At 44.2% G+C, this 24841-nt stretch overlaps 2 protein-coding genes across 3 annotated transcripts; one reads left to right on the forward strand and one right to left on the reverse strand.

Annotated features, from left to right (window-relative positions):
* Positions 1–5601: 5601 nt before the first annotated feature.
* Positions 5602–20178, reverse strand: LOC147261188 (leucine-rich repeat-containing protein 52-like). Its single transcript, XM_086203115.1, has 2 exons — positions 19190–20178; positions 5602–7733 (listed from the first exon to the last, which is right to left on the reverse strand). Exons 1-2 carry the CDS (start codon positions 19836–19838, stop codon positions 7405–7407), a joined length of 978 nt encoding a protein of 325 aa, XP_086059241.1. The 5' UTR covers positions 19839–20178; the 3' UTR covers positions 5602–7404.
* Positions 19239–24463, forward strand: LOC147261189 (glutathione S-transferase 3, mitochondrial-like). 2 transcript variants are annotated; one of them, XM_086203117.1, is made up of 8 exons: positions 19239–19496; positions 20746–20845; positions 23205–23237; positions 23329–23445; positions 23551–23638; positions 23710–23767; positions 23905–23977; positions 24046–24463. In XM_086203117.1, the coding sequence occupies exons 2-8, from the start codon at positions 20776–20778 to the stop codon at positions 24186–24188; spliced, it is 582 nt and encodes a 193-aa protein (XP_086059243.1). In that variant the 5' UTR covers positions 19239–19496; positions 20746–20775; the 3' UTR covers positions 24189–24463. The 2 variants fall into 2 exon arrangements, with proteins under 2 accessions (XP_086059243.1, XP_086059242.1); XM_086203116.1 differs by having other exon boundaries at positions 20746–23458; positions 23559–23638.
* The last annotated feature ends 378 nt before the right edge of the window (positions 24464–24841 follow it).

Raw genomic sequence — 24841 nt, forward strand, 5'->3', positions numbered from 1 at the left:
TTTACCTGCATCTGCAGACGGTGATGCTTATCTGGATTCACTCGATAATGGTGTTGTTTTATCGACGGGGAATCTCCTACATCGATATCATGGGTTAACATGAGTTTGAGTCGGCACATCTGAAAACAAGGACACGCAAGATTTAATCAAACTGACCACATCCTCATGTTAAAACTGACTCAACTGTGAAAAACAGTTATCAAGTTTAGACAACATTTCAGAATTTCGCAGCCACCCCTGCACAACAACATTGGACAGGCCCGCAACATCACCCCCCTAAATGTCAGGTAACTCAGGATCAACTCCCGTGTCAGTGAGTTCAGCACTGGACAGCGCCCCTGCGGCCAGAGTCTCATCAATGCTTTCAGCACCAGACAGCGCCAAAACAGATCCGTCCCTTGTCACAGGTGGCAGTGGGGCAGAGTCCCTGCCAAGATAAGGTTTCAGCATGTTTATGTGACACAACCTACTCCGCCAGTTCCTGTCCAGTGTAATGATTACAAAGCCTTGCTCATTCATTTTTTTTTTTAACAGTGTAAGGCCCACAGTAGCGAGCCTGCAAAGCTGAACTTGGAACAGGTAACAACATCAGAACTTCATCGCCAGGATTGAAACTTAGATTTTTAGCACGTTTGTCAAACCACGACTTCATTTTTGACTGCACTCTACAGACACGTTTTTCTTCACCAGTTCATATTCATGGTGGAGTTAAAAATGAAAATTGAAGACAAAATCTAGGATGTTTTGTGGCTCACTCTCTTCACTCAACCATTTTTCTTTAAACAGTCTGAGCGGCCCTCGCACAGTGTGTGCGAAAACGAGTTCTGCTGATTCTTGCACCATCTCACGAGTGGCAAAAAGAAGCAAATGAACCCCCTCATCCCAGTCTTCACTGAGCTCCAAACAATGAGCCCTCAACATCGACTTTAAGGTTTGATGGAACCTTTCAATCGGCCCCTGACTCTCTGGATGACAGGCACAACAACAGTGATTAATTTTAAGCTGCTTCATAACTTGCGCAAAAACCTATGATGTGAAATTTGACCCTTGATCAGTCTGCAGCACGTTTGGCAGCCCAAACAGTGATCAAACTTGATCAAAGCCCTTGCCACTGAGGAGGCCGTTATTTTGTGCATAGGGACAGCTTCAGGGAAATGGATTGCAGAGCACATGATAGTCAGGAGAAATTTGTTGCCAGCCCTGGTACGTGGAAAAGGACTCACACAGTCCACAATAACCTGCTCGAATGGCTAATCGACAACAGGTATGGGAAAAAGTGGAAATGGCACAACAACCTGATTTGGTTTTCCTGTGACCTGACCAACATAATATCTTTTACAATGATTCATCTCCTCTCAACCCTGGCCAGAAGAAACATCACAAGATCTGGTCATAAGTTTTATTCACTCCTAAATGACCAGCTAGCGGATTGTCATGTGCAAGCTTAAGGATTTCACCACAATACATAGCGGAATTATGATTTGTTGTCCTGGACAGAGCCCCACAGTGGAGTCCATTTATGCATTAGCACCTCTCCATTCATAAAGTACCACCTGACCTCTCCTTAATGTCATCTTCTGAAAACACAGAATCAAAAAGAGATGTTAACAGATCACATTTTTGTTCTCTAAAAAGCTGTTCCTGTGACATGCTTATTTTGGAGTCTGAGACCTTTACAGGAGTTGAAAGAACATTTGGAACTGAGAGGCTTAGGGTTTAGGGTTAGTCTGATTATCTGTGTTCTTAAACTTGCGGAACTTCTGTCGCTACGCCTCGGGCACTAGTTCATAATCAAGACGTGTAGTTGCCAAAGATGCGGACGCATCCTGCGCTTTACCGGTAAGCACAGACTGAAGAAGCAGAGGCCAAACCTCTCTAGGCCACTGCAAGCTATTTGCGACATGCTCAAATAATGTGAAATACTTTTCCACATCTTTATCAGTAAATGGAGGAATTAGTCGAATGCATTTGTTCACATCAAAACCATCTAGGCGGGAAGGTGATGACGGCACAGAAAACTGTTGCACCTCAAGCTCCTTTAGCCGAAGCCGCCTTGTTGTCTTCTACTGCATTTTCCACACCCTGTATTCATGACTGAGTTATTTTTCTTTTAAATCTAGATGACGCATTTCGAGTTCAGCTCTTTCAGCCGGAGAACTTCTTCCCCAGGTTGTTTGCCAGCGGGTGAAGTCAATTGCGACGAAACAGGCTCACATGGTAAACAGCACCTTAACTCCCCCAAAAACTACAAGGCACAAAATAGGATCGCGCCTGGCCCTGAGCACAAAGAGTGGCGTTCCAATAAAAAAGGCTGATTTTACCTGACATTTATTATAAAAAGTAAATCTAGTCAAGCCAAGTCAATTTTATTTGTATAGCGCCAAATCACAACAAAACTTATCTCATGACACTTTACAGGTAGAGCAGGTCTAGTTCCACACTCCTTCAATGAATCTACACCCAACAATTCTCCATCAGCAGCACATCCTGCAACAGTGGTGATGAAAACCTTCCTTTGAACAGGCAGGAATGTCGAGCAGACCCAGGCTCAATGGGGACGGCCTTCCGCTTTGACTGGTTGGGGGGGGGGGGGCGTGAGAGCAAGAGAGAAGGGCAGAGACAAAAAGACAGATATGCAGAAGGAAAGAGTGGGACAGAGATAAAGAGAGAGAGAGAAAGGGAAGAGACTGATGGACAGACAGGGACGTAAGCAAGTGGAGCTACGGGTGGCAGCTTGAGCCTCTTCAGGTCTGCAGCCTCCTCCAGTAGCACCCAGGATCTGGGATGAGGGGAGCCTGAAGGCTCCGGAGAAGAAGACGAGTTTGTAACACATATGAATATGATTTATGTATGACACATACAGGAGGACAGAGAGGGAAGAGAGGAGGAGAGAGAAGCCCAGTGCACCATGGGAGATCCCCCAGCAGTCTGAGCCTATAGCAGCATATCTAAGGGCTAGCCTAAGCAGTCCAACTATAAGCCTGATCAAAAAGGAAGGTCTTAAATCTGCTCTTAAAGGTCGAGAGGGTGTCTGCATCCCGGACCGGAACTGGGAGACAGTTCCACAGGAGGGGAGCCTGATAGCTGAAGGCTCTGGCTCCTGTTCTACTTTTAGAAACTCTAGGAACCACCAGTAACCCTGCATCCTGGGAGCGAAGGGTTCTTGCTGGATAATAGGGGACTATGAGCTCTGTCAGGTATGAAGGAGCCTGACTGTTGAGGACTTTGTATGTTAGAAGGAGAATTTTGAATTCTATTCTAAATTTGACAGGGAGCCAATGCAGAGAAGCCAGTATAGGAGAGACATGGTCTCTTCTACCAGTTCTAGTCAACACACAGGCAGCAGCATTTCGGACCAGCTGGAGAGTCTTTAGGGACCTACTGGTACAGCCTGATAGGAGGGAATTGCAGTAATCCAGCCTGGAAGTGACAAAGGCATGGACTAGTTCTTCTGCATCTTTTTGAGACAGGATGTGTCTGTTCCTAGCAATGTTTCGTAAATGACAGAAAGCAGTCCCAGAAATTTGCTTAATGTGGGCATTAAAGGACAGATCCTGATCGAAAAGAACTCCTACGTTCCTTACAGTCGTGCTGGGGGCCAAGGTAATTCCTTCCAGGGTACCTGTCTCATTAGATAGGGTGTCTCTAAGATGTTTTGGGCTCAGGACAATGACTTCAGTTTTATCAGAATTTAATAGAAGGAAATTATGGGTCATCCAAGTTTTTATCTCCTTTAGACAGGCCTCCAGTTTAGTCAGCTGATTTATTTCATGAGGATGCATTGATAAGTACAGCTGTGTGTCGTCAGCATAGCAGTGAAAATTAATTGAGTGTTTCCTAATAATGTGATCTAGAGGAAGCAGATAAAGGGTGAAGAGGACTGGTCCAAGCACAGAGCCTTGTGGAACACCATAAGTGACTACAGTGGTTTATCATTAGTTTGTACAAACTGAGATCGACCTCAGAAATATGACCTGAACCACTTTAGTGCAGTTCCTTTAATGCCAATGTCATGTTCCAGTCTCTGTAGAAGGATGTGGTGGTCAATGGTATCAAAAGCTGCATGAAGATCTAACAGGACCAGCACAGAGACCAGTCCCTCATCTGATGCTAGTAGGAGGTCATTGGTAACTTTGATTAGTTCTGTTTCTGTGCTAGGATGAACCTGAACCCTGACTGGAAATCCTCTAATAGGCTGTTGCTGTGGAGAAGTCACAGAGCTGTTTAGCAACTGCTTTCTCCAGGATTTTGGAGAGAAAGGGAAGATTTGATGTTGGTCTGTAGTTGGTAGAACTTCTGGATCCAGGGTTGCTTTTTTGAAAAGGGGTCTAATGACTGCCACTTTAAAGGACTGTGGGACAGAACCAGATAACAGCGACACATTGATCATATCAAAGAGAGAGGTGCTAATGAGGGTTAGAGAGTCTTTGAGCAGCTTAGTTGGGATGGGGTCGAGAAGACAGGTGGATGGTTTAGAGGAGGAAATTATTGAACTGAGCTCATGAAGGCCAACGGTAGAAAAACTGTCAAAATGTGTGTCTGGTCCTCCAGCAGCCTCTAAGCCTTAGAGTCTAAGGCTTCTGAGGCTACAGGTGCCATGTTGTCAGCTGATGGCAAGAGGAGGTGAATTTTCTCTCTAATAAGGACAATTTTGTCATTAAAGAAGTCCATGAACTCTTTGCTGCTCAGGGAAACAGGAATGCTAGGTTCAGTAGAGCTGTGGCTCTCTGTCAGTCTGGCTCCAGTACTGAAGAGGAACCTGAGGTTGTTCTTCTGCTCCTTGATTAGTGCCGAGTAGTAGGCTGCTCTCGCTATAAGAAGGGCTTCCTTATAACTTTGAAGGCTGTCTTGCCAGATTATATGAGAATCCTCCAGTTTGGAGGAGCGCCATATTCTCTCTAACTTCTGGGTTTTTTGTTTAAAATCTTGTAACATTTAAGTATTTGCGAGCCTGGATGTCTTCTAATTCCAAGAGATACACGATAAATGTCAGAGGAAAGCAGCTAACTAGTGACTAACAGTGTTTGACTACAGGAATCTACTGGTTCTGTCTCTGTACGTAACATTCTGGCTGTGATGCTGTTTATGTCCCCCCTCTACACAGCTGCCTTGCCCACTGGCAGGGTTGCAGATGTGCTGAGTTTTGCCCACCCAACATTGTGCACTAGCTCAGATTCTGCTGATTTGGTTATCTCTTGGTTTACCATATCTGCTTTTTCACGCAGAGTGGTATGGTTATATCATGTTCCTGTCTTTCTGTTTTTTCTATGAGGAGTATGCCAATGATGTTTCATTTTGTAAATAGACCACGTGCGCTTTGCTGTTAACTGTTCAGACTTCCTCCCTTGTTGGATTTGCTCCATGCTGCTTTACATGCCTTCTGTCTAAAATAGACTAGCAGTTCTGAGCATTGAGCCGCTTCTGGGATTCCCCTGAATGGGATGCGAGAGATCTGGGAAGGTCCTAACTGCTGGAATCATACGAATGATCTAGAATGGCTGCAATCATTTCCATCTCCAGATACCCCAGCCTGCTTAACCATGCAACCATGGCTGGAGAAATTTGACTGTAAGAACAAATGTATGCATAAAAACATTTCATAAATGAATCCTTTTAATACCACTCTCATAGCAATTGATTAAATGTGAAGTTAAAATCACAAGATGGTTGGATCAGCTAGGCATGCTGAAAAGAAGGAAACAGTTGCCTCGGCTCAGACAAAAGGCAATAAAGTCATCTTTAAAAAAAAAAAGTGTGGAAAAAGAGTGTTGCGGTTTCTATGTGATTTCTTGGACAAGTTAAATGACAACCTACATTCAGGTAGACTGTGAGTGAATGAGAAGATTGACCATGTTCATGTATGTCCATCAAATGTAAAACTGGAGCCCACTGACTGAAAACAGTTCAGTTGCAGACTGCATAATTGTGTAGTTTGTGGTGATTTGCAAGTGGTATTATTGCAGGAGATTAGACTGTTGCATTTTGAAAGTCAGACACTGCCTTGAAGACCATCTGGACCCAATCAGAACTTTCTATAGCCTAGATCAGAATCTCCTTTGGTTCTTCAAATAGGCATGTGATCCTCTCAATACTGTGAATTTGCCGTCCATCTTTTTGGTGGTTGGGGTGGTTTATGGTCAGAAAATGTAATTTTCATCACTGCTCAGGGGCTATTTTGTTGTGGAGCCAGCCGCTTTCTGCCCCTTTGCTGTATATGTATCTCTTTGATGATGTTGCACAGAAATCTGTCTATACTAAACGAAGCTAACGTGCTGTGGCCTACATGAAATGAAAAGTATGTGGTATCAATTTTCTCATTTCAACACATTATTAACCTCTTTTATATTTTTACACCAAAGTGCAAAACAGCTATAGTTGGTTAAACAATAAAATTGCTTAATACAATAAATGGAAACACTTCATAATAAAGTTCACATGTAACAGGTTAACTGATGCGTTACAGTATGCTACCTAATGTGTAACTGTCTGCTAACTAAAGCATTAGTGTCTACTAACTAATAGATAGGGGGTAGGAGGGTGTTTTCTTAGGTTGGTAGGAAAGACTCTTTCTTATTTGACATACTTCCAGATGTCGCAGCCAAAAATGGACCACTGTTAATGCTGTGTCGAAAGGCACCAGAATGTAGGGAGATGAACTGTTTTTGGGGAGCTTAAGGGTCTTTGGAAGGTAGTGATTCACTTAGAGACTCACGTTAGAGTCTGATAACTAAACCATTCATCCATCCATCCATCCATCCATCCATTTTCTTCTGCTTATCCTGTTAAGGGATGCGGGGAGGCTGGAGGCTGGCTTTCGGTCGTGAGGCGGGGTACACCCTGGACAGGTTGCCAGTTGATAACGAATCCCCTCAGAATAACTATTAGTCCCCCAACCCCAGAAATCCACCTCACTCCCACATTATCCCCCCATCTTATATTCACATGTTTGTCAAATGACAGTGATATGTTAGTGAGCAGACACATTGGTAAAGTTCTGCCTCCCAAAGCACCTCTAAGCATCAGTAAAACAACTTGGTTGGGGCCCATCTCTCCATACATTGTTCCTTTAGACAGGGAGCATCAAAAGTCCCCCATACCTACCCTAGACAACCTCACCACTCGCTCCCCACCCACATGTTAACAGACTCTAACATGTTAATTAACAGACACTAATGCAGTAATTAACCTTTTTGTTGTGTACCTTCTTTTAATGTGTTACCAAATTAATGAAACATAAAGAAGTACTTTGTTTTCATACGTGACCAGTGTCACCCACTGTCTGTCACATGAATTTCCATGACAAAGGTTAACATTCCTCCTCAAACATAATGAGTTTCATTGGACTTCACAGCACAGACAGTCCTGGAAGTGGACAGGAGGCACTGTGGAGATCCATGGCGGCATTTAAACAGGATGGGAGTTTTTTAAATTGCCATTGCCTTGATCATTCCTTCTTTGAGCGGTATGGCCAATCTCACTAGTCGCCCCCTCATCGTCCAGATTCAGCTGCTCATCCTTCCTCTTAATATAGCGCTCGTAGAGGACCATGATGACCCCCATCATCCAGGCTGACACAGTGCCAGCGGCGAAGATGACAAACCCAATGATGACAAAGAAAAGATAGTCCCAGGAGCCCAGACTCTGGTGGCATAACGTCCGTAGTTGGATTCCCACCTCGCTGAGACGACGGCCTTGCACATCAGCAGGGAAGCCACAAACTGTCTGGCCCTCATCTGTCACACAGATACAAACACAGTGATGAGCAGTCTTTCAAATTCAGCAGAATAATTTATCATCAATTTAATAGCATATCATATTTCTGACTTTTATGCTATAATTCCATTGCAGGTACACCAAAAAAAATCTGTAGAATCCTCTCAAAAATAAACCACTGTTTTGTCCACCTCCCCCCAAGCCATAAAACCATCCTTCACTACTGATTGGCTGTGACTTTGATCCATCTCACTCAATATGCATAAATGCAAAAAGTATGAACCAATCATAGGCAGAGTAGGGTTTTCTAGTGACTATTGCCTACATGTTGCCTATCATGCTAATAAATGGATCTGTATTCATGTTGGGGGGGGGGGTGGTGGCTCAGAGGTAGAGTGGCCATCTAGAAACCAAAGGGTCTTTGGTTCGATCCTCACTTCCCAGGTCACCATGTTGAGGTATCCTTGAGCAAGATACTGAACCCATAATTGCTCCTGATTGCCCTGCAACTGACTGGTGACCCGTCCAGGGTGTACACCGTCTCTCGCCCAATGTCTGGGGGGGTTCTCGGGGGGCTGGGATAGGCTCCAGTCCCCCGAGAACCTTAACATATAAGCGGTATAGAAAATGAATGGATGATGTATCCATGTTTTACATCAGGGGTGTCAAACTGGTCCAGTAAGGGCCGGTGTGGCTGCAGGTTTTCATTCCAACCCAGCAAAAGCAACACCTGATCCAACAAATGAGCTGTGTGGACACAGCTTAGTTGATTTAAGTAGAATCAGGTGTTGCTTTTGCTCGGGTGGAATGAAAACCTGCACCCACACTGGCCCTTACTGGACCAGTTTGGACACCCCTGTTTTACACCCATGAGGAACAGAAGCTGTCAGTGAACACAGCACATCAACTGAAGACAGCGTCCTGTAAGTGTGCGTGTTTTCTTGTACCGTTTCTCACAGCTAGCACTAGAATTAGCATAAGCACCAGCAGTGCTAATGCTTCTGTGGAAGTAGAGGGGGTACAGGACTAAAAAAAAAAACCTTTGGAACTGCTATTGCAATATATACATTTGGCCTCAAACATATACACATAAAAAATATGTTTCTCTAGTCTCTCAGAAGGAAGGTTAAACTTTAATTGACTACTCAGCCAAATGTTTCTAAAATCAAGGTTTGGTGGAAGCAAGTTATAATCACTTTGCCCTGAGTTAATGAACACTGCAAGGACAAAAAAACAAGTATCTCTGTAAAAATAACTAACTTGGTCTAAATTTGGTAGAAAAATGAGATTTGGGGATTCTGAAGAGAATTTCTAAAATGATCCTTTTAAGCAACTTTGCACTCAAAGTTGATAATTATTAGCATATGATTTAAAGCATCCTTGATGTTGTAAGAGCTGTAAAAAAAAACCCGCATGTTTAGCAAATATATATGTTGCACTGAAACCAAGAAGCCTGTTAAATAATTCAAATATAGAGCTCCATATTGTCTTGCATAACATCGGTAAGTATTGCAGCAAAAGCAGAGGATATCCATAATATATGCAGGCTCACACCACGAACAAGACCAAAATGAAGAGCTTGCATAACAATGCTTCCTTCTTTACCAAAAAAAAGACTGCAGAGTTCCCGTCAGAGTTGATGTAATGTATTACAAAAAAAGTGGATGAATTATTCATAGTTCTTTCTCCCTTGCAGGATTAGAGCATGACTTGGGCCTTTGTGTCTGTGTGAAACCTCAGATTATAATGTTTCTCATCATCTAGCATTGGGTATGACTGAAATCCACAAATCCTAATAGAAGTGTTGGGATCCTTCTCCTTCAGGACGCTACAGAGGATATGTGCCCTTTCAAGCGCCTGTCTGTCAATATTAAGCAGAATGTATGATGGTTCTTAAGCGCTGCCATAGTTAATGAGAGAAGCTAAGTCTTTTGCTTGTTGGGTGCAACAATCTTGCTATGTCTGTACAGATGCCACAGTTTTATAAGTGGCTTTTTTGCTCCAAAGCATTTGTGTTCAGGGGAAATCCCGCAAGGAGAGATTAAAAAGACTTGGAAGTTCCTTCACAGGGAACACATGTCTACCCTATTTCTTCAACAACAGCAACAACTAACTATGTTAGTCAATATTTAAATGTGCATATGATGTCTTGACAGAAAAAAAACCCGATACCATTACCCCTATTTTGTCATTAAAAGTGCATCTTATTCCATAGTATTCATACTGTTATAATTGCATGGATACACGATAATGTTTAATTATCACCATCTGTCATCATTTGGTAAAGAGGTCAATCCATCCTTCCATCCATTTTCTTCCACTTGTTCCTGTTAAGGGTGGCAGGGGGCTGGAGCCTATCCCAGCGGCTGCTTAGAGTATCAATCAGCCTAGTCCCCAATTGCATATCTTTGGACGGTGGGAGGAAGCCGGAGTACCCGGGGAGAACCCACACAGGCATGAGGAGAGCACGCAAACTCCACACAGAAAGATCCCGTGTCCCAGCCTGGACTCAAACCTGGAACCTTCTTGCTGTGAGGCGACAGTGCTAACCACTGCACCACCGTGCAGCCTGGTAAAGAGGTATAGAAATAAATAGTCCGAGGCCATGGTAACCTCATCCCTCAATTTAAGTATTTGTAGTGTCTGAATTTTATTCGTGCAGAGATAGTAATTTAGTTATTTTGAGGCTAAAAGTGTTAGGATCACCTGTGTCTCATTCAGATAGCAGTCTGTGCTGCAGAGTGATAACCTCTGATCAAGGCAGGAGTATCTGGTCACCAATGTCAGGTTCAGGAATGGGGAGGCTATAAAGCCTTGTGATCCAGGCCTCCTAACAGAAGTAATCCCTGTATTCATTCTGTATGCCTTCCCAGAGAATCTGCTCCCCAATTTCTCAATTCCCCTTTTCCACTATTGGTCTGTTTGCCCTTAGTTAGGGCCTGAGACTGAAGGTACTTCAGGCAAAGACACTATTATGTTTGCTCGGCAGAGCAACACATTAGCAGCACTAAAAACAACCACTAAACAGTGGTTGACCGTAGGCGTGGCTGAGAGGGCCAATGGTTGTCTGTCTCTATGTGTTGGCCCTGCCAGTCCATGGCAGGGCCAACACCCCCCCCCCCCCCCCAACAGTTGCCATATTTTATGCTTTTTTGAGACTCCTCCTAGGCTGTTAATGGCATCGCTTCCAAGCTTTCACACATTACTCTCCCAACTGTGCTGATTAAAAGTTGCTAAAGAATTTTATATGAATCGCTCGGTTTGGATTTTACAAGCCCTCAAAGTGGGGGAGACACGTTTCACCTTACAATGGAAGTCTATGGGGAGACGGTGTCCTCTCAGGGTACATACTGTCAAACAAATGCTTCTCACGTCTACACCATCCATCCCACAGCTTTAGCAAACACACCACTGCATTCCTGACAAAAACCCCTACAAAAACATGGTATTATGTGTCCCTCTTGACCAGCGTATGCAGACTTCTTCCTGATGTCCCCACTCCAATTCTGGTGCTCCTCCTCTCTCTCCACTCTAGCACAGATCAGAGACAGAGCAGTGGGGGAGGGGTTCTTAAAGGGCCAGCTCTCAGCTCTGCTCTCACTCTAGCACAGATCAGAGACAGAGCAGTGGGGGAGGGGTTCTTAAAGGGCCAGCTCTCAGCTCTGCTCTCACTCTAGCACAGATCAAAGACGGAGCAGTGGGGGAGGGGTTCTTAAAGGGCCAGCTCTCAGCTCTGCTCTCCACTCTAGCACAGATCAAAGACAGAGCAGTGGGGGAGGGGTTCTTAAAGGGCCAGCTCTCAGCTCTGCTCTCACTCTAGCACAGATCAAAGACAGAGCAGTGGGGGAGGGGTTCTTAAAGGGCCAGCTCTCAGCTCTGCTCTCACTCTCTGATCAGACTCAGGCTTCTAACTCCTAAACTACAAGGCCCAGGGATTTGACCAAGACACCCTTGGATTCAGGCCGGTGTCAAGGATGCGGCCAGAGGCCACGTGGGGGCTCAGGCCCTAACAACGCTTCTTGCAGCTTTCATTAGGGCCTGAGCCTGAAGGTACTTCTTATTATTGTTTTTATATGCTGTAGTTTTATTACCCCTACCCCCTCTGATCACCATTTAGAGGTAAACTTTACAACAGAGATCTTCAATAAGTGGGTCCCAAGGAGGTCCGCGGTGGTACTATGGGGGTTGTTAAATCTAAATGTCTTTAAATACACATTACATTCATCCATCATATTGCAGCGACCAGATAAATGGAGCCAGAAGACATTAGCTTCCTGTCAGCAAAGCACACATTCAATGCAAAACAGGAGCTCTGTCGAGGAATGACATCAGCAAGACTTGTCCCGCCAAATCACCTGTACACAAAGAGGAGCACCCACCCCTAACTCTGCTGTGCCAATCACAAGGCTTCATGTTACATGCTGGCTCTTTAAGGTTCCCTGTAAATGGCTGAAAGCCTTTTCAGTCCCCAGCTGACTAAGATCCTAGACAGGACACATGCTGCATTATTTGAAAAGAAGATGACTGTAAAATCCAAAACCAAAAAACAATACTTTCTTCACCCATGAATCCTTTTGCATGTGTTTTTGCAAGATATTCCTGGTCCAAAATATTGTAGCTCCTATCCACAACAGCCAAAAACTGAGGCCAGTATCTTATGACGCCAAGTTAAATGGCAGTGGCTTGGCATCTCTACTTACTGCACCATCCATCCATTTTCTACCGTTTATCCTGTTAAGGGTGGCAGGAGGGTTGGAGCCTATCCCAGTTGCCTTAGGGCAAGAAGTGGGATAGGTTGCCAGTGCATCACAGGGCCAACACATTTAGACAGATAACCTTTTGCTCTCACAGCTTCACCTATGGTCAATTTAGAATATCCGATTAACCTAGTCCCCTCTTGCACATCTTTGGATTGTGGGAGAAAGCCAGAGTACCTGGAGAAAACCCATGCAGGCAAATGAAGAACATGTCAACTCCACACAGAAAGATCTCATACCCGAGCCGGTGCTTGAACCTGGAACCTTCCTGCTGTGAATGCATACCAAAGAGATGCACTGTCATGGCTACTGTTCTGCATAGGCCTGAACCCCCTCAGTGAGATCATCACAAAGAGTGGTTACGGATACGAATAAGCAAGAAACTGACACCACTGATCCACACCACACGGATCAACAGCAAATAACATAGTGATGTCATTCAGATTGGACAAATGTGGCCGGATGGTATCAAGAAGAGGCAAGATGATCAGAAGTGAGAGGGGTCAACCTGCCAGAAGGAAATAGAGGTGACAACCAGAGCTGCTACATGTACCCTGGGATCCCACAGGCTAATGGAAACCACAAGGAGGCAGCAAGGAAGTCAACCACTGCCAAATACCTCCAGAGAGTAAGACAAGTATTGAGAAGTGAGCTGAACAGTAAGAACAGGGTCCAAGCCATCAATGTAAACTCACTGCCAGTCATCAGATACCCTGGGATCATAAGCTGGCCAAAGGAGGAGGAGATAGAAGCCCTAGGCATAGGGCGTAGGCCCCCCCCCCCCCCCCCCCAGTCCACCATCCCGAGGCTGTATACGAAGCCAGCTTCACTGTTAATCGAAATACTATCATCAGTTGCAAAGCTGCACCAGAAAGGATGTCCGGTCTTGTTGTTTGTATAAACTTTTGAACAAAAACAGCAGCAGATTAAAATGACCACACAGTCTTTTCTGAGCTTCTATTGCTGACATGGATTTGAAACAGCGGCTTCAGAAGTCAAGTCAAGTCTATTTTATTTATATCACGCCAAATCACAACAAAAGTTATCTCATGACACTTTACAGGTACAGCAGGTCTAGTACCACACTCCTTCAGTGAATCTACACCCAACAATTCTCCATGAGCAAACACATCCTGCAACAGCAGCGACGAAAACCTTCCTTTTAACAGGCAGGAACGTCGAGCAGATCCAGGCTCAGAGGGGATGGCCTTCTGATTTGACTAGTTAGGGGGAAAGAGAGCAGGAGAGCGGGGCAGAGACAGGGATAGATAATGGAGGAAGACAGATATGCAGAAGGAAAGAGTGGGACAGAGATAAAGAGAGCGATAAAGGGAAGAGACTGATGGACAGACGGGGACGTGAGCAGGTGGAGCTACAGGTGGCAGCTTGAGCCTCTTCAGGTCTGGAGCCTCCTCCAGCAGCACCAGGATCTGGGATGAGGGGAGCCCAAAGGCTCCGGAGAAGAAGACGAGTTAGTCATACGTATGAGTATGATTTATGTATGACACATACAGGAGGACAGAGAGGGAAGAGAGGAGGAGAGAGAAGCCCAGTGCATCATGGGAGATCCCCCACCAGTCTAAGTCTATAGCAGCATATCTAAGGGCCAGCCTAAGCAGTCCTGACTATAAGCCTGATCAAAAAGAAAGGTCTTTAGTCTGCTCTTAAAGGTAGAGAGGGTGTCTGCATCCCGGACCCAAACTGGGAGACGGTTCCACAGGAGGGGAGCCTGATAGCTGAAGGCTCTGGCTCCCATTCGACTTTTAGAAACTCTAGGAACCACCAGTAACCCTGCATCCTGGGAGTGAAGGGTTCTAGCTGGATAATAGGAGACTATGAGCTCTGTCAGGTATGAAGGAGCCTGACTGTTGAGGACTTTGTATGTTGGAAGGAGAATTTTGAGTTCTATTCTGAATCTGACAGGGAGCCAATGCAGAGAAGCCAGTACAGGAGAGACATGGTCTCTTCTACCAGTTCTAGTCAACACACAGGCAGCAGCATTTCGGACCAGCTGGAGAGTCTTTAGGGACCTACTGGTACAGCCTGATAGGAGGGAATTGCAGTAATCCAGCCTGGAAGTGACAAAGGCATGGACTAGTTCTTCTGCATCTTTTTGAGACAGGATGTGTCTGATCTTAGCAATGTTACGTAGATGGAAGAAAGCAGTTCTTTCCTCTAAAAAGCTGTTGCTGTGGAGAAGTCACACAGCTGTTTAGCAGCTGCTTTCTCCAGGATTTTGGAGAGAAAAGGAAGATGTGATGTTGGTCTGTAGTTGGTAGAACTTCTGGATCCAGGGTTGCTTTTTTGAGAAGGGGTCTAATGACTGCCACTTTAAAGGACTGTGGGACGGAACCAGATACCAGCGACACATTGATCATGTCCAAGAGAGAGGTGCTAACAAGGGGTAGAGAGTCCTTAAGCATCTTGGTTGGGATGGGGTCTAGAAGACAGGTGGATGGTTCTACAGCTGCCTCTAAGGCTTCTGAGGTTCTCGGTGCCATGTTGTCAGCTGATAGCAGAACTAGGTGAATTTTCTCTCTATCCAGTCCATGAAATTTTGCTGCTCAGGGAAACAGGAATGCTAGGTTCAGTAGAGCTGTGGCTCTCTGTCAGTCTGGCTCCAGTACTGAAGAGGAACCTGGGGTTGTTGTTCTGCTCCTTGATTAGTGCTGAGTAGTAGGCTGCTCTAGCTATAAGAAGGGCTTCCTTACAACTTTGAAGGCTGTCTTGCCAGATTATATGTGAGTCCTCAATTTTAGAGGAGCGCCATCTTCTCTCTCACTTCTGGGTTTTTTATTTAAACTGTCTGGTTTCTGAATTGTACCAAGGTGCTTGTTTCCTTGGATTTATAGATTTAGTTTTTAGTGGGGCAAATGAGTCCAAAGTTGATCCTAAGGTGCCTTTTGCACTATCGGTAAAATGATCAGTTTGGGAGGGACTAAGGTGGACAACAGTGTCCTCTGTAACAATGGGACATGACACTGAATTTAGCACCAATGGAACCACTTCCTTAAATCCAGGTGTGGCCTGATCAGACAAACATCTGGAAACTACAGTTTTCCTGAGTGGAGTGTAGTTGATCAGTCCAAATTCCAAAGTGATTGATTGGTGGTCTGATAAAAGCGTTCTGTGGAAACACAACCAGATGTTCAGCTTCAGTTCCACATGTTAGGAGGAGGTGGAGGTGTGGCTGTGACAGTGAGGGGGTTCATGGACAGACTGATGGACACCAGTTGAGTCTAGAAGAGAGAGAAATGCAGTACCAGACTGTGGTTATCAACATCCTCATGAAAACTGAAGTCTCCTCCAATCATGACTTGATCTGATTTAGAACTAAACTGATAGAAACTCTGAGAATTCAGATCAGAATCCAGAGTCAGGACCAGGAGGACGGTCCTCAATAATCAATCAGAGGCTGGAGAGTTTCCAGGCTGGAGGAGACAAACTAAGAATCAGGCTTTCAGATGAATTGAAACTTATTTTGGGTTTGGGATTTATTATTCACGTCCGTCAAAAATGGCAGCAATTCCAATTCCTCTGCCAGAGCCTCGAGGAATATGAGCGTTAATGTGACTGGGAGGAGTGGATTCTTTTACACTAACAAACTCATCACGCAGCCAGGTTTCAGTGAAATGTGCTCTTGAGGTTGCTATGGCTTCAATTGGCCACCAGATGTCACTATTCTTAGTTACGCTCAAGCCTGGAAGCTATAATTCTTTATCATCTCTATTAGAAGGAAAGCCTCACAGGTTCATGATACTTCACATGCCCATCACTACAAAACGGTGGTGTGAAACAGGACCCAAATGCAAAGGCAAAGACAAACGCAAGACTTGATAAGGTGTAAGTTTAATGAAATACTAATGAACCAAAATCTAAAGTGACCAACTAAGCAGATAACTAAATACAGAAATTCAAGGAGCCAAACATCACTGGAGAAAAAGCAGGGTGATGTGAAGACATAAAGACAATCTGACAGTGACTGCAATAGACAGCCAACCTACCATAAAAAAGGCGGGAAACTGATAGACAGGCCAGATGAAGAAACAGGAAAGAAGAGCTTTCAAAATAAAAGTGGAACTGACCAGAGTGAACAAATGCACATGGGGAAACAGAAATTAGAAACACACTTATGGATAATCAAGAAACACAACTAGGAGTCTAAAACTTGATTTCCATAACTAAACCTATATTGCCCAAAAGGGACTGGGACAATATGTATACTATGTATTATACTTATTATACTTAAAGTGCTCTACTCAATACAACAATACATAATAATGTATAAGTTCTGAGAGTAAATCTCAATTCTTATGTCCTCAGTGAAGTTACAATGTGATTCACACTGTGATCTTCACACAGCCAGAACCTGAGGGACACGAGGACTCTGTACTTCTTTAAGCTCCAGCTTTGACAGAGAATTCAAAGCTTGCTCTGATCCTCTCAATGGCTGGCACTGTCCACTGTTCACACAATATGCTGCCAGGTTTATGGGCCCCAAAGACATACATGCATGCAAACACACACACACACACACACACACACACACACACACACACACACACACACACACACATTCATGCAAACATACACACAAACAAAACACTATCATGCATGCAAACACTTCAGCAGATGCTGTAAGATCTATGCATGCACAAACAAGCCCCCACCACATGGCTTAACCACTGAACTTTGAAATCTTCTCTCTCTGTCCTTGCAGAGTCTGTGAAAGTGTACGAGTGCACGTGACCACTCACCCCTATCTCCCCTGAAGGGATAGGCATCAAAGGAGAGGGCTTTCCCTCGCTCTATCTCACTTCCACACACATTCTGTTCTATTTCTAGATGCTCTCCTTATATAACAGCTGAGGGAGTGCTAAGGAAGGCCAGACAGAGGAGAATCTGTTGGGCCCTCCTCCTAGCACTCTCTCTCTGTCTCTGTCTCTCTCACACTGTACGCTATTGATGCATTTCCTAAACTGAGGAGACAAGAGAGTTGGGTTGCATGAACCAGGTGAGATCCAGACAAGACATAATAAGCATTCAAAGCTTTAACAGCAAACACAGACCTCTCTACCCTACTCCTTTCCTTTGCCCCGAAAGGTCTGTCTGCCTCATGAATGTATTTGTGTCTCAGATTACAGCACCGTGGCATTTTTCATGTGTGTATGTGTTTGTATGAGTTTCCACATGGTTTAGTTGACAATGTGGGCTGACTGTGGTTACTTCAAGGGTGCTGGCAGCTGTTCGTGGAAGATGTTCCATTCTGTATCAATTTAAACAAAAGGCAGTGAACAAGACTAAAATAGGACTGCTCTTACAGGACGCATCCTGGCCTAAGCTCCAGGGATCATGAATGTGGGTACATGTGTAGGTGAGAGAAGCAGGGGATGCCTTTTTAGTAAGCAAGGCGGATATATTAAGGCTGCGGTGTTAGAATTACGAATGGCTTCTTGCTCAGACTATAAATAGCAGCTGCCCTCTTGCAAATTGACACGTCAACACCAATGCACAGTCATTCAAAAGAAGAACACAGGCACATCAGTCAACAGAGCAATCAGGATCTGACGACAATGATTACCATTAACGACCATTAATCCCACCTCCAGTCAAGATCATTTCTCATTCTGCAACACATCCTTTATAAACTGCACAAAGCAGCCACAAATGAATTAATTAACACCTGAGAACAAATTATTGGTTCTCTGTTCATCTTACACCCTCTGTTACTTGATATTGTCTTAATGCTCTCTCTCTCTCTCTCTCTCTCTCTCTCTCTCTCTCTCTCTCTCTCTCACACACACACACACACACACACACAAATGCACACAAACACTCCATCACCCACATCTAATCCCACAAAATGCTGAGAAACGTGCATCCATTAATGGAGTTGAGAATGAATTCAAGCAATTTAGAGGCTACTGTGAAATTGGTTTGCAGTGGATTTGTGCTCCTTCTGTCGTGATGCACCTCCGACCTTTGAGTCACCAGGTTGTGGCTGCTCTCTTCTCTTCAGTTCCGACAGTTACTTTGTCTTTTAGCTCTTACATGATTAATATAATAATACTACTATCGTTCTTGTTCTTAATAATAATAATATGATAATATTAATAATAATGTCAGGATGCAACGCGTATTGGCAAAACGAATCTAACACTAATCTGAGATAACAAGCTTCAGTTAGAGATTTACGTAATTGTTATATATATACATATATATATATATATATATATATATATATATATATATATATATATATATATATGTGTGTGTGTGTGTGTGTGTGTGTGTGTGTATAAACAATTACATAAATCCCTCACTGAAGCTTGTTATCTCTTTGGGAAGTATTCTCTCACTATAACTCAACCACACTAATGGATTACTGCTCCATGGACCATTATGACGTTTTATACCAACTGCTGATTGTTAATGTTCCCTGTTTAGCTGAATTTGTTTTATTTATATCACCTGCGTAACTCCACATAACACAGTGTATTTTTTGTTATATGAGGATCAATAAATATGTATTGAATTTGATTAAACTGATGTTTTTCCCTCCATCTAAATACGAAGATTGGGGAAATTGTTACTTTTCCTTGCAGAATCCTAATTATTCCCATTAGTATGTCGGTATTACCATCCAATAAAATATCAACTTGGCCCACACATGACATCGGTGGTAATCAGATTTTAAAATGAAACAGTGATTGTTGAACCTTGGAATTTGAAGCCTTCCAGGTGCATCCATAGGCAGAGTTCCTCGTTGGTGCACTCGCAGCTCCAGGGGTTCCCGCTGAGGCCAACGGATCGTAGGGCGGGCAGCGCGATCAAGGAAGTAATATTTACTACCGTCAAGTTGTTCCTGCTCACATCTAGTACTTGAAGGGCTGCGTTCTCCGCAAAAGCGTCCGGGTGGATCTCTGAGAGCCCCGGGTTATCCGTCATCCTTAGCATCACCAAGCTTGCTAAGGGGCCGAACGTCCTATCCTCGATCCGGGTCAAGACGTTGAAGGAGAGGTCCAGGTAGGCCAGCTTGCGTAGGTTTCCAAAGGTGGACTCGGATATCTCCGCGAGGGAGTTGTTGCTGCAGTCCAGATAGACCAGATCAGAGAGGTAGTTGAGCGCCAGCGGTGGCAGCTCCACTATGCGGTTGTTGGAGATGATGAGCTGCCGCGTGGCCAGCGGCAAGTTTACCGGGAAGGTGGTCAAGTGCTGCCCGGCGCATTGAACAACCAGCTGGTCATCACACACACACCTATCCGGGCAACCCGAGGACAGCACAGGGGATGTAATTGCCCCTGTTGCGAGGACGAGCAAGACTATGAGCCACAAGGGTTGCGCGCTTGGCTGCGGGGCAAGACGCATGACACCGCCGCGGGCTTCATCAACCCCGTTTGGAGAAAGACAAACAGAGTCACATTCTTCATTGATACATTCGCACAAATGGATAGCAAAATGGTGATTTCCACAAAGGTCAAAGCGGAATCCTGCTCACGACCACCTCTTGCATTTCAGCTCATCTCGTCTGTTCGCTCTGGATCCGGCGCGCATCTGATGTGATGGACCTGACAACCTGGAGCCTTCAGCTCCATATTTCATTAATTTATCGGGCTATTACTATCAGCTCACAATGCGTACTCACACCGCGTTGCTATGCAGTAATTGCGTTCAGTTGTGCCACTGCCATCCTCTCGCTTCCCGAGCTGAATTCCAACAAGAGGGCACATTCAGCTGCGCGGATGGTTTCGGGTGGTGGGGGGCACTGTGGTGTGATCTCACGCTTTGAGGAGAGCTGAAGCCAGGGTGGACACTCTGGACGAACATTAAATATTTAGTGAGGACAGTCATTGATATTCGGTGACAGTCGCACCTCCACATGGCTCGGGTGGAGGTGTAAGAATGCTATCATGTAAGGATCACATTTACCTTCATCTGAATGTGTGCTTTCATGCATTCATGAACCAGAATTATGACTTAGGTATCTGTTTCGGTGCAGCTTGGTTGGATAAAATGTTTGATCACATGACATGGAGTTTTAACCTTTCAAAACTAGAGTTTGGAGCAACAATGGAGTGTTAAAATGGGGAAATCCGTATATATAAAGCTAATTTCATGACATAAGCGATTCATGACACCCTCATGCATCCTTTCAAATTCAAATGAAGTCCGAGAATGATGGAATGATGAGATAGGACAGGGAAGCAGTTGTTTTCTTCCTTTCTCTCTCCAGTCTCATAGTGAGCCCTGTGTCTATTCTTGGCTCTCTGTGTAGGTGTTGAAGTGCTGAATCAGACCGAGCCTGATGGAGAGGGAGGAAGAGGAGGCCAGATGTGCTGCTGACAGCCCTCAAAAGAAACTACCACTAGCCAACAGTAAACAACCCACTGTACACTGGCATTATTCTCAGACCTCAAGAGCCACGGGCATGTTTAACGGATGCTTCCTTCTAACTGATGACTGAACTCATTCACCCAGCTGTTTGGAGTCAAGGATAGTCAGTGATTTTATGAGGACATCTAGTGGTGAATACTCGGTATTATTTCATCAAAGGAGCAGAAGTATGTAACACTAAAGAGACAAGCATTTCTAACTATACAGATGCCTTAAAAGCTAACATAAAAGATGGTGTTCCCATTACAAAAAACAAATTTCACCAACGAAATAAAAATACATGTTTTTGAATCCGATTTTTTTTTTTTTTTATTTATAAGGTCAGTTACCTTAAGGTAACATTTATGTCAGACAAGATTGGAAAAAGCAGAAAATTCAAAGATAATTTCATCGCTATTGTTCATCGATATTATTGGTTCAGTGCAGATTTATGTTTTTTTCCACTGAGCTTTAAATGTGGTGTGGAGAGCTGTAGAATTGTATAAAGACGATGTCAGGCAAAAATACAGTATGTTCATCAATCACAGTTGACACTTTCAGTTTATTGACATGACATCGCATTCAGACACATCAACGGAAGAGAACGACAGTTCTGATATGACTGCCTTGCTTTGTAAAACCAGGGCTAAAGCTCTAGCATATGGAGCCAGTACTATTTTCTTCTGGTCTGTGAATCTGATGAACCCTGATGATCTGATAATTAGATGAAGACATCATCAGATAAGATTGATCGGATCAAAGGTTGGATCAATCATTCATATCTTTGAGCAATCACAAATCTTGGTTTTTGGAATAAAAACAAAGGTGAAAGATAATCAGCTATAAATCCAATCGCATCATGCCCCCCAAAAAAATTATAAATAAAAGTTAAGTCAATTCTGGAATGGTATTGATATGCCGAGGCAAAGTGTAAATCCTTTTTTTCCATCCATCCATCCATTTTCAAGGCAAACACATAGAGACAGACAACCATTCACACTCAGAGTCACACCTACAGTCAATTTAGAGTATCAATCAGCCTCGTCCCCTCTTGATGTCTTTGGACTGTGGAGGAAGCTGGAGTACCAGAGAGAACCCACACAGGAACAGGGAGAACATGGAGACTCACACAGAAAGATCCCGTGCCCGAGCTGGGGCTCAAACCCAGTCTAACTGTATCACCTTGTATTTTCTGAGGTCTAATTTTAGCATAATCAGTGACTGGCGATTGCCATCTTTCTGTATTCCTGATGGTAGCTTTACATTCATTTGGCTGGAACCTGGGCAACGCTGAAAAAAACTCTATTAGCTCTCAGAGCTTTGGGGTGCATTGCAGATGAAGAAACTGATTAAAATGTTGCTCTATCACTCGAAGCAACGTCGGGTGTAACTCCGGATGTCCCCCTACTATTTGGCTAGAAAAGCCGCCGAAATAGAAATCATTTTCAGTCACAGGTCACCGACGTTGCACAGTGACTTCTTCGCTGCTCCCGAATGGCCAAGTAGGTCTGATCGTAGGTCTCAGAGCAGGTCGGAGGCTGTCCGAAACCACAACTGGCGCGAGTAGCGACCTACTTCGCAACCTAAATTCCAGCCTAAACACGCCCACATTGTAGGTCGGTTCAGGTGCATCCTACGGAGCAACCTATGGCCCACAATGCACCACGGACTTCTTCTTCGTCCCCTAAAAACTTGTGGACCCGCAAGCCAAGTTTGCGCCACCAACAGTCTCCCATTGTTATGCAACTGGAACATTTATAGTCATTGTTGATGACTAAAGGTGTGTTCACACCAAACGCGACGCAGTGTGAACACACCTTTACAGGTGCGTTAATGTGCTTAATAATCGAGAATGAATGAAGGGTGCCCACAGAGTGGAGTGCAGTACCGCAGTCAGGCCAGCAGGTGGGGCTTTCGTTGGTGCTGTCTACCTAATTGGGTATCTGTGCTCTGCCAGCAAAGGTCGTGCTTCACCACCAACCTTCTAGGTTGCCTGAATGGTGCCACCGTGTTTAGGTTGTAGCAGTAGGACGTAGGTTGGCACATGGCAATTCGGACGCAGCCCTTGTGTGTTATCTGAACGGTTTTGCATCCGGGTACGTCTACGCAGCAAACTTCCGTGTGTGAAGAGCTGTCTCTGTGTTCGTTCCTGAAGGTTACTGCTGACAGCATAAAGGTAACTTCAGCGTATGACTTTTAGTCTTTGTGTAAGCAGCACTGCTGCTTATTCTTCTTTTGACCCATCATTTAAATAACATCCTTGTCCTTCTGGCTGTAGATTTTGTAATCTCTGGTCAACTGCTCAACGTCGTTTGTATTGAAATACATTCTTTTCTTATTGTGATTTTTATTTTTTCACAGAGCGCTTTTCTTTTCTCACCTCCTTACAACATGGTCAGTTCCGTGGTTAAATTGTTTATTATTTAAATTATTGCCAAATTATTAACTTTGATTTGTCATGATTTTTGATGAATTCTCTCTTGAGGTCTCAATATGGCTGCACTCTCCAAAGACCATGGCTTGGTGGTGTTGACAGGGGTTGCCAGCATGGTCATGGTGGGACACTTAGCCGTAAATGTGGGCAAAGCTCGCAAGAAGTACAGTATAACATCCAGGTGGGCAGAAAAGCTTTTATCTCCGTAGGGTTATAAATGCAAGAGAGAGTACTTTCCTGTAGCTTATATCTAATATTATCATTGTTTTGTGTGTGTGCAGTACCCTCAAATGTACAGTACAGTACAGTGCACTGAAGATGGAAACATTTTCAACTGTATCCAGCGTGCGCACCAGAACACGTAAGTTATGTGAATACAACTTAAGTCAGATAATGAAGACAAGGAGGTTAAAGTGCTCCTTGAATTCCTAGTCTGGAGTTTTACCCCGCCTTCCTCCTCTGCCTGGCTGTTGGTGGTTTAAATTGCCCCGTAAGTTTACACTATCACTCTTAACATTCCAAAGTGTGTATGCTAAAGATATTCTCTTTCACAAAATGCACTTATTTGATCTAGCAGTAGGTTAAGACTGTTTGTCAAATCATGTTGTAACTCTTTATGTGCCACAGCGTCTCACTAGTGGACTGGGAGTAGTGTGGATTTTAAGCAGAGAGGTGTATGCTTATGGATACTCCACAGGAGGTAATTTTATTTCTTTTTTTCTTTCTTCAATGTATTCTGACATGTTAAAGCTTTAAATTTGCTTTTAGATCCCAAAAAGAGAACGTGGGGAGCCTTTTGGAATGTGGCTTTACTCGGAATGATCCTCAACACCACCAGCTTTGGCTGTCACTTGTTGGGCTGGACTGGTCCTCAGTTTGGGCCCTTCCGTCACATCAAGTGTGACTACTAGACAGGAACTGAGCCGTCAGACTCATCTCAAATAATTTTCAGCTGTTCAGAAGATGTAAAATGACTACACCACTTCTCTGTGAAGGGAAACTCCTTACATAGAGCTATGGCATCTGCCTCTACGATCTGTCAATTTGTCTTAAGCATTTTCACAGTTGTGTGGTTTTTGGGACCATGAATCTGACACATGATGTTTAATGTTTGATTTATAAGCAAAAATAAAATGGAGTAGTTTGAGAAATGTACACTGCCTGTGAGATGGTTGTTTAAGTATATTATGTTAATTTGTGCCTTTCCTAAGCTAGAAGTGGTTGCACACTGCCGGTGTTAGATTTAACCCCCGCACACACACATACAGTATATACATTTATCTATTGACTACACCTTAACACATGTGGTGTGTGAAAGGTGGCACCTTTCTTCAGGTTGTCAAAGCCCTCATAAATTGTCAAGCCAAGGTATCTGTGGGCTAAAAATGATAGCACAGTTTCCAGATTTTATAAAGGCCTCGTCGTCGTCCTCCTCCTCCTCAGCTTCATCCGGTGGGTCCGGGTCGTGGGGGCAACAGTCTCAGCAAGGAAGCCCAGACTGCCCTCTCCCCAGCCACTTCAACCAGCTCTTCCGGGAGGATCCCGAGGCGTTCCCAGGCCAGCC

The sequence above is a fragment of the Aulostomus chinensis genome, chromosome 5, assembly GCF_037954235.1.
Source record: "Aulostomus chinensis isolate RoL2024-O1b breed Wild chromosome 5, RoL_Achi_v1.0, whole genome shotgun sequence".
Classification (NCBI taxonomy): domain Eukaryota; kingdom Metazoa; phylum Chordata; class Actinopteri; order Syngnathiformes; family Aulostomidae; genus Aulostomus; species Aulostomus chinensis.

Bases quoted from the DNA above. Each gene is read 5' to 3' on its own strand.
- LOC147261189 (XM_086203117.1), top strand. From the start codon at position 20,776: ATGGAGAGGGAGGAAGAGGAGGCCAGATGTGCTGCTGACAGCCCTCAA. The intron at 20,846-23,204 runs GTAAACAACCCA...ATTTTTTCACAG, and splicing joins GAAACTACCACTAGCCAACA to AGCGCTTTTCTTTTCTCACC. The intron at 23,639-23,709 runs GTAAGTTATGTG...TTGAATTCCTAG, and splicing joins CAGCGTGCGCACCAGAACAC to TCTGGAGTTTTACCCCGCCT.
- LOC147261188 (XM_086203115.1), bottom strand. From the start codon at position 19,838: ATGCGTCTTGCCCCGCAGCCAAGCGCGCAACCCTTGTGGCTCATAGTC. The intron at 7,734-19,189 runs GTTCAACAATCA...TCTGTGTGACAG, and splicing joins GGAAGGCTTCAAATTCCAAG to ATGAGGGCCAGACAGTTTGT.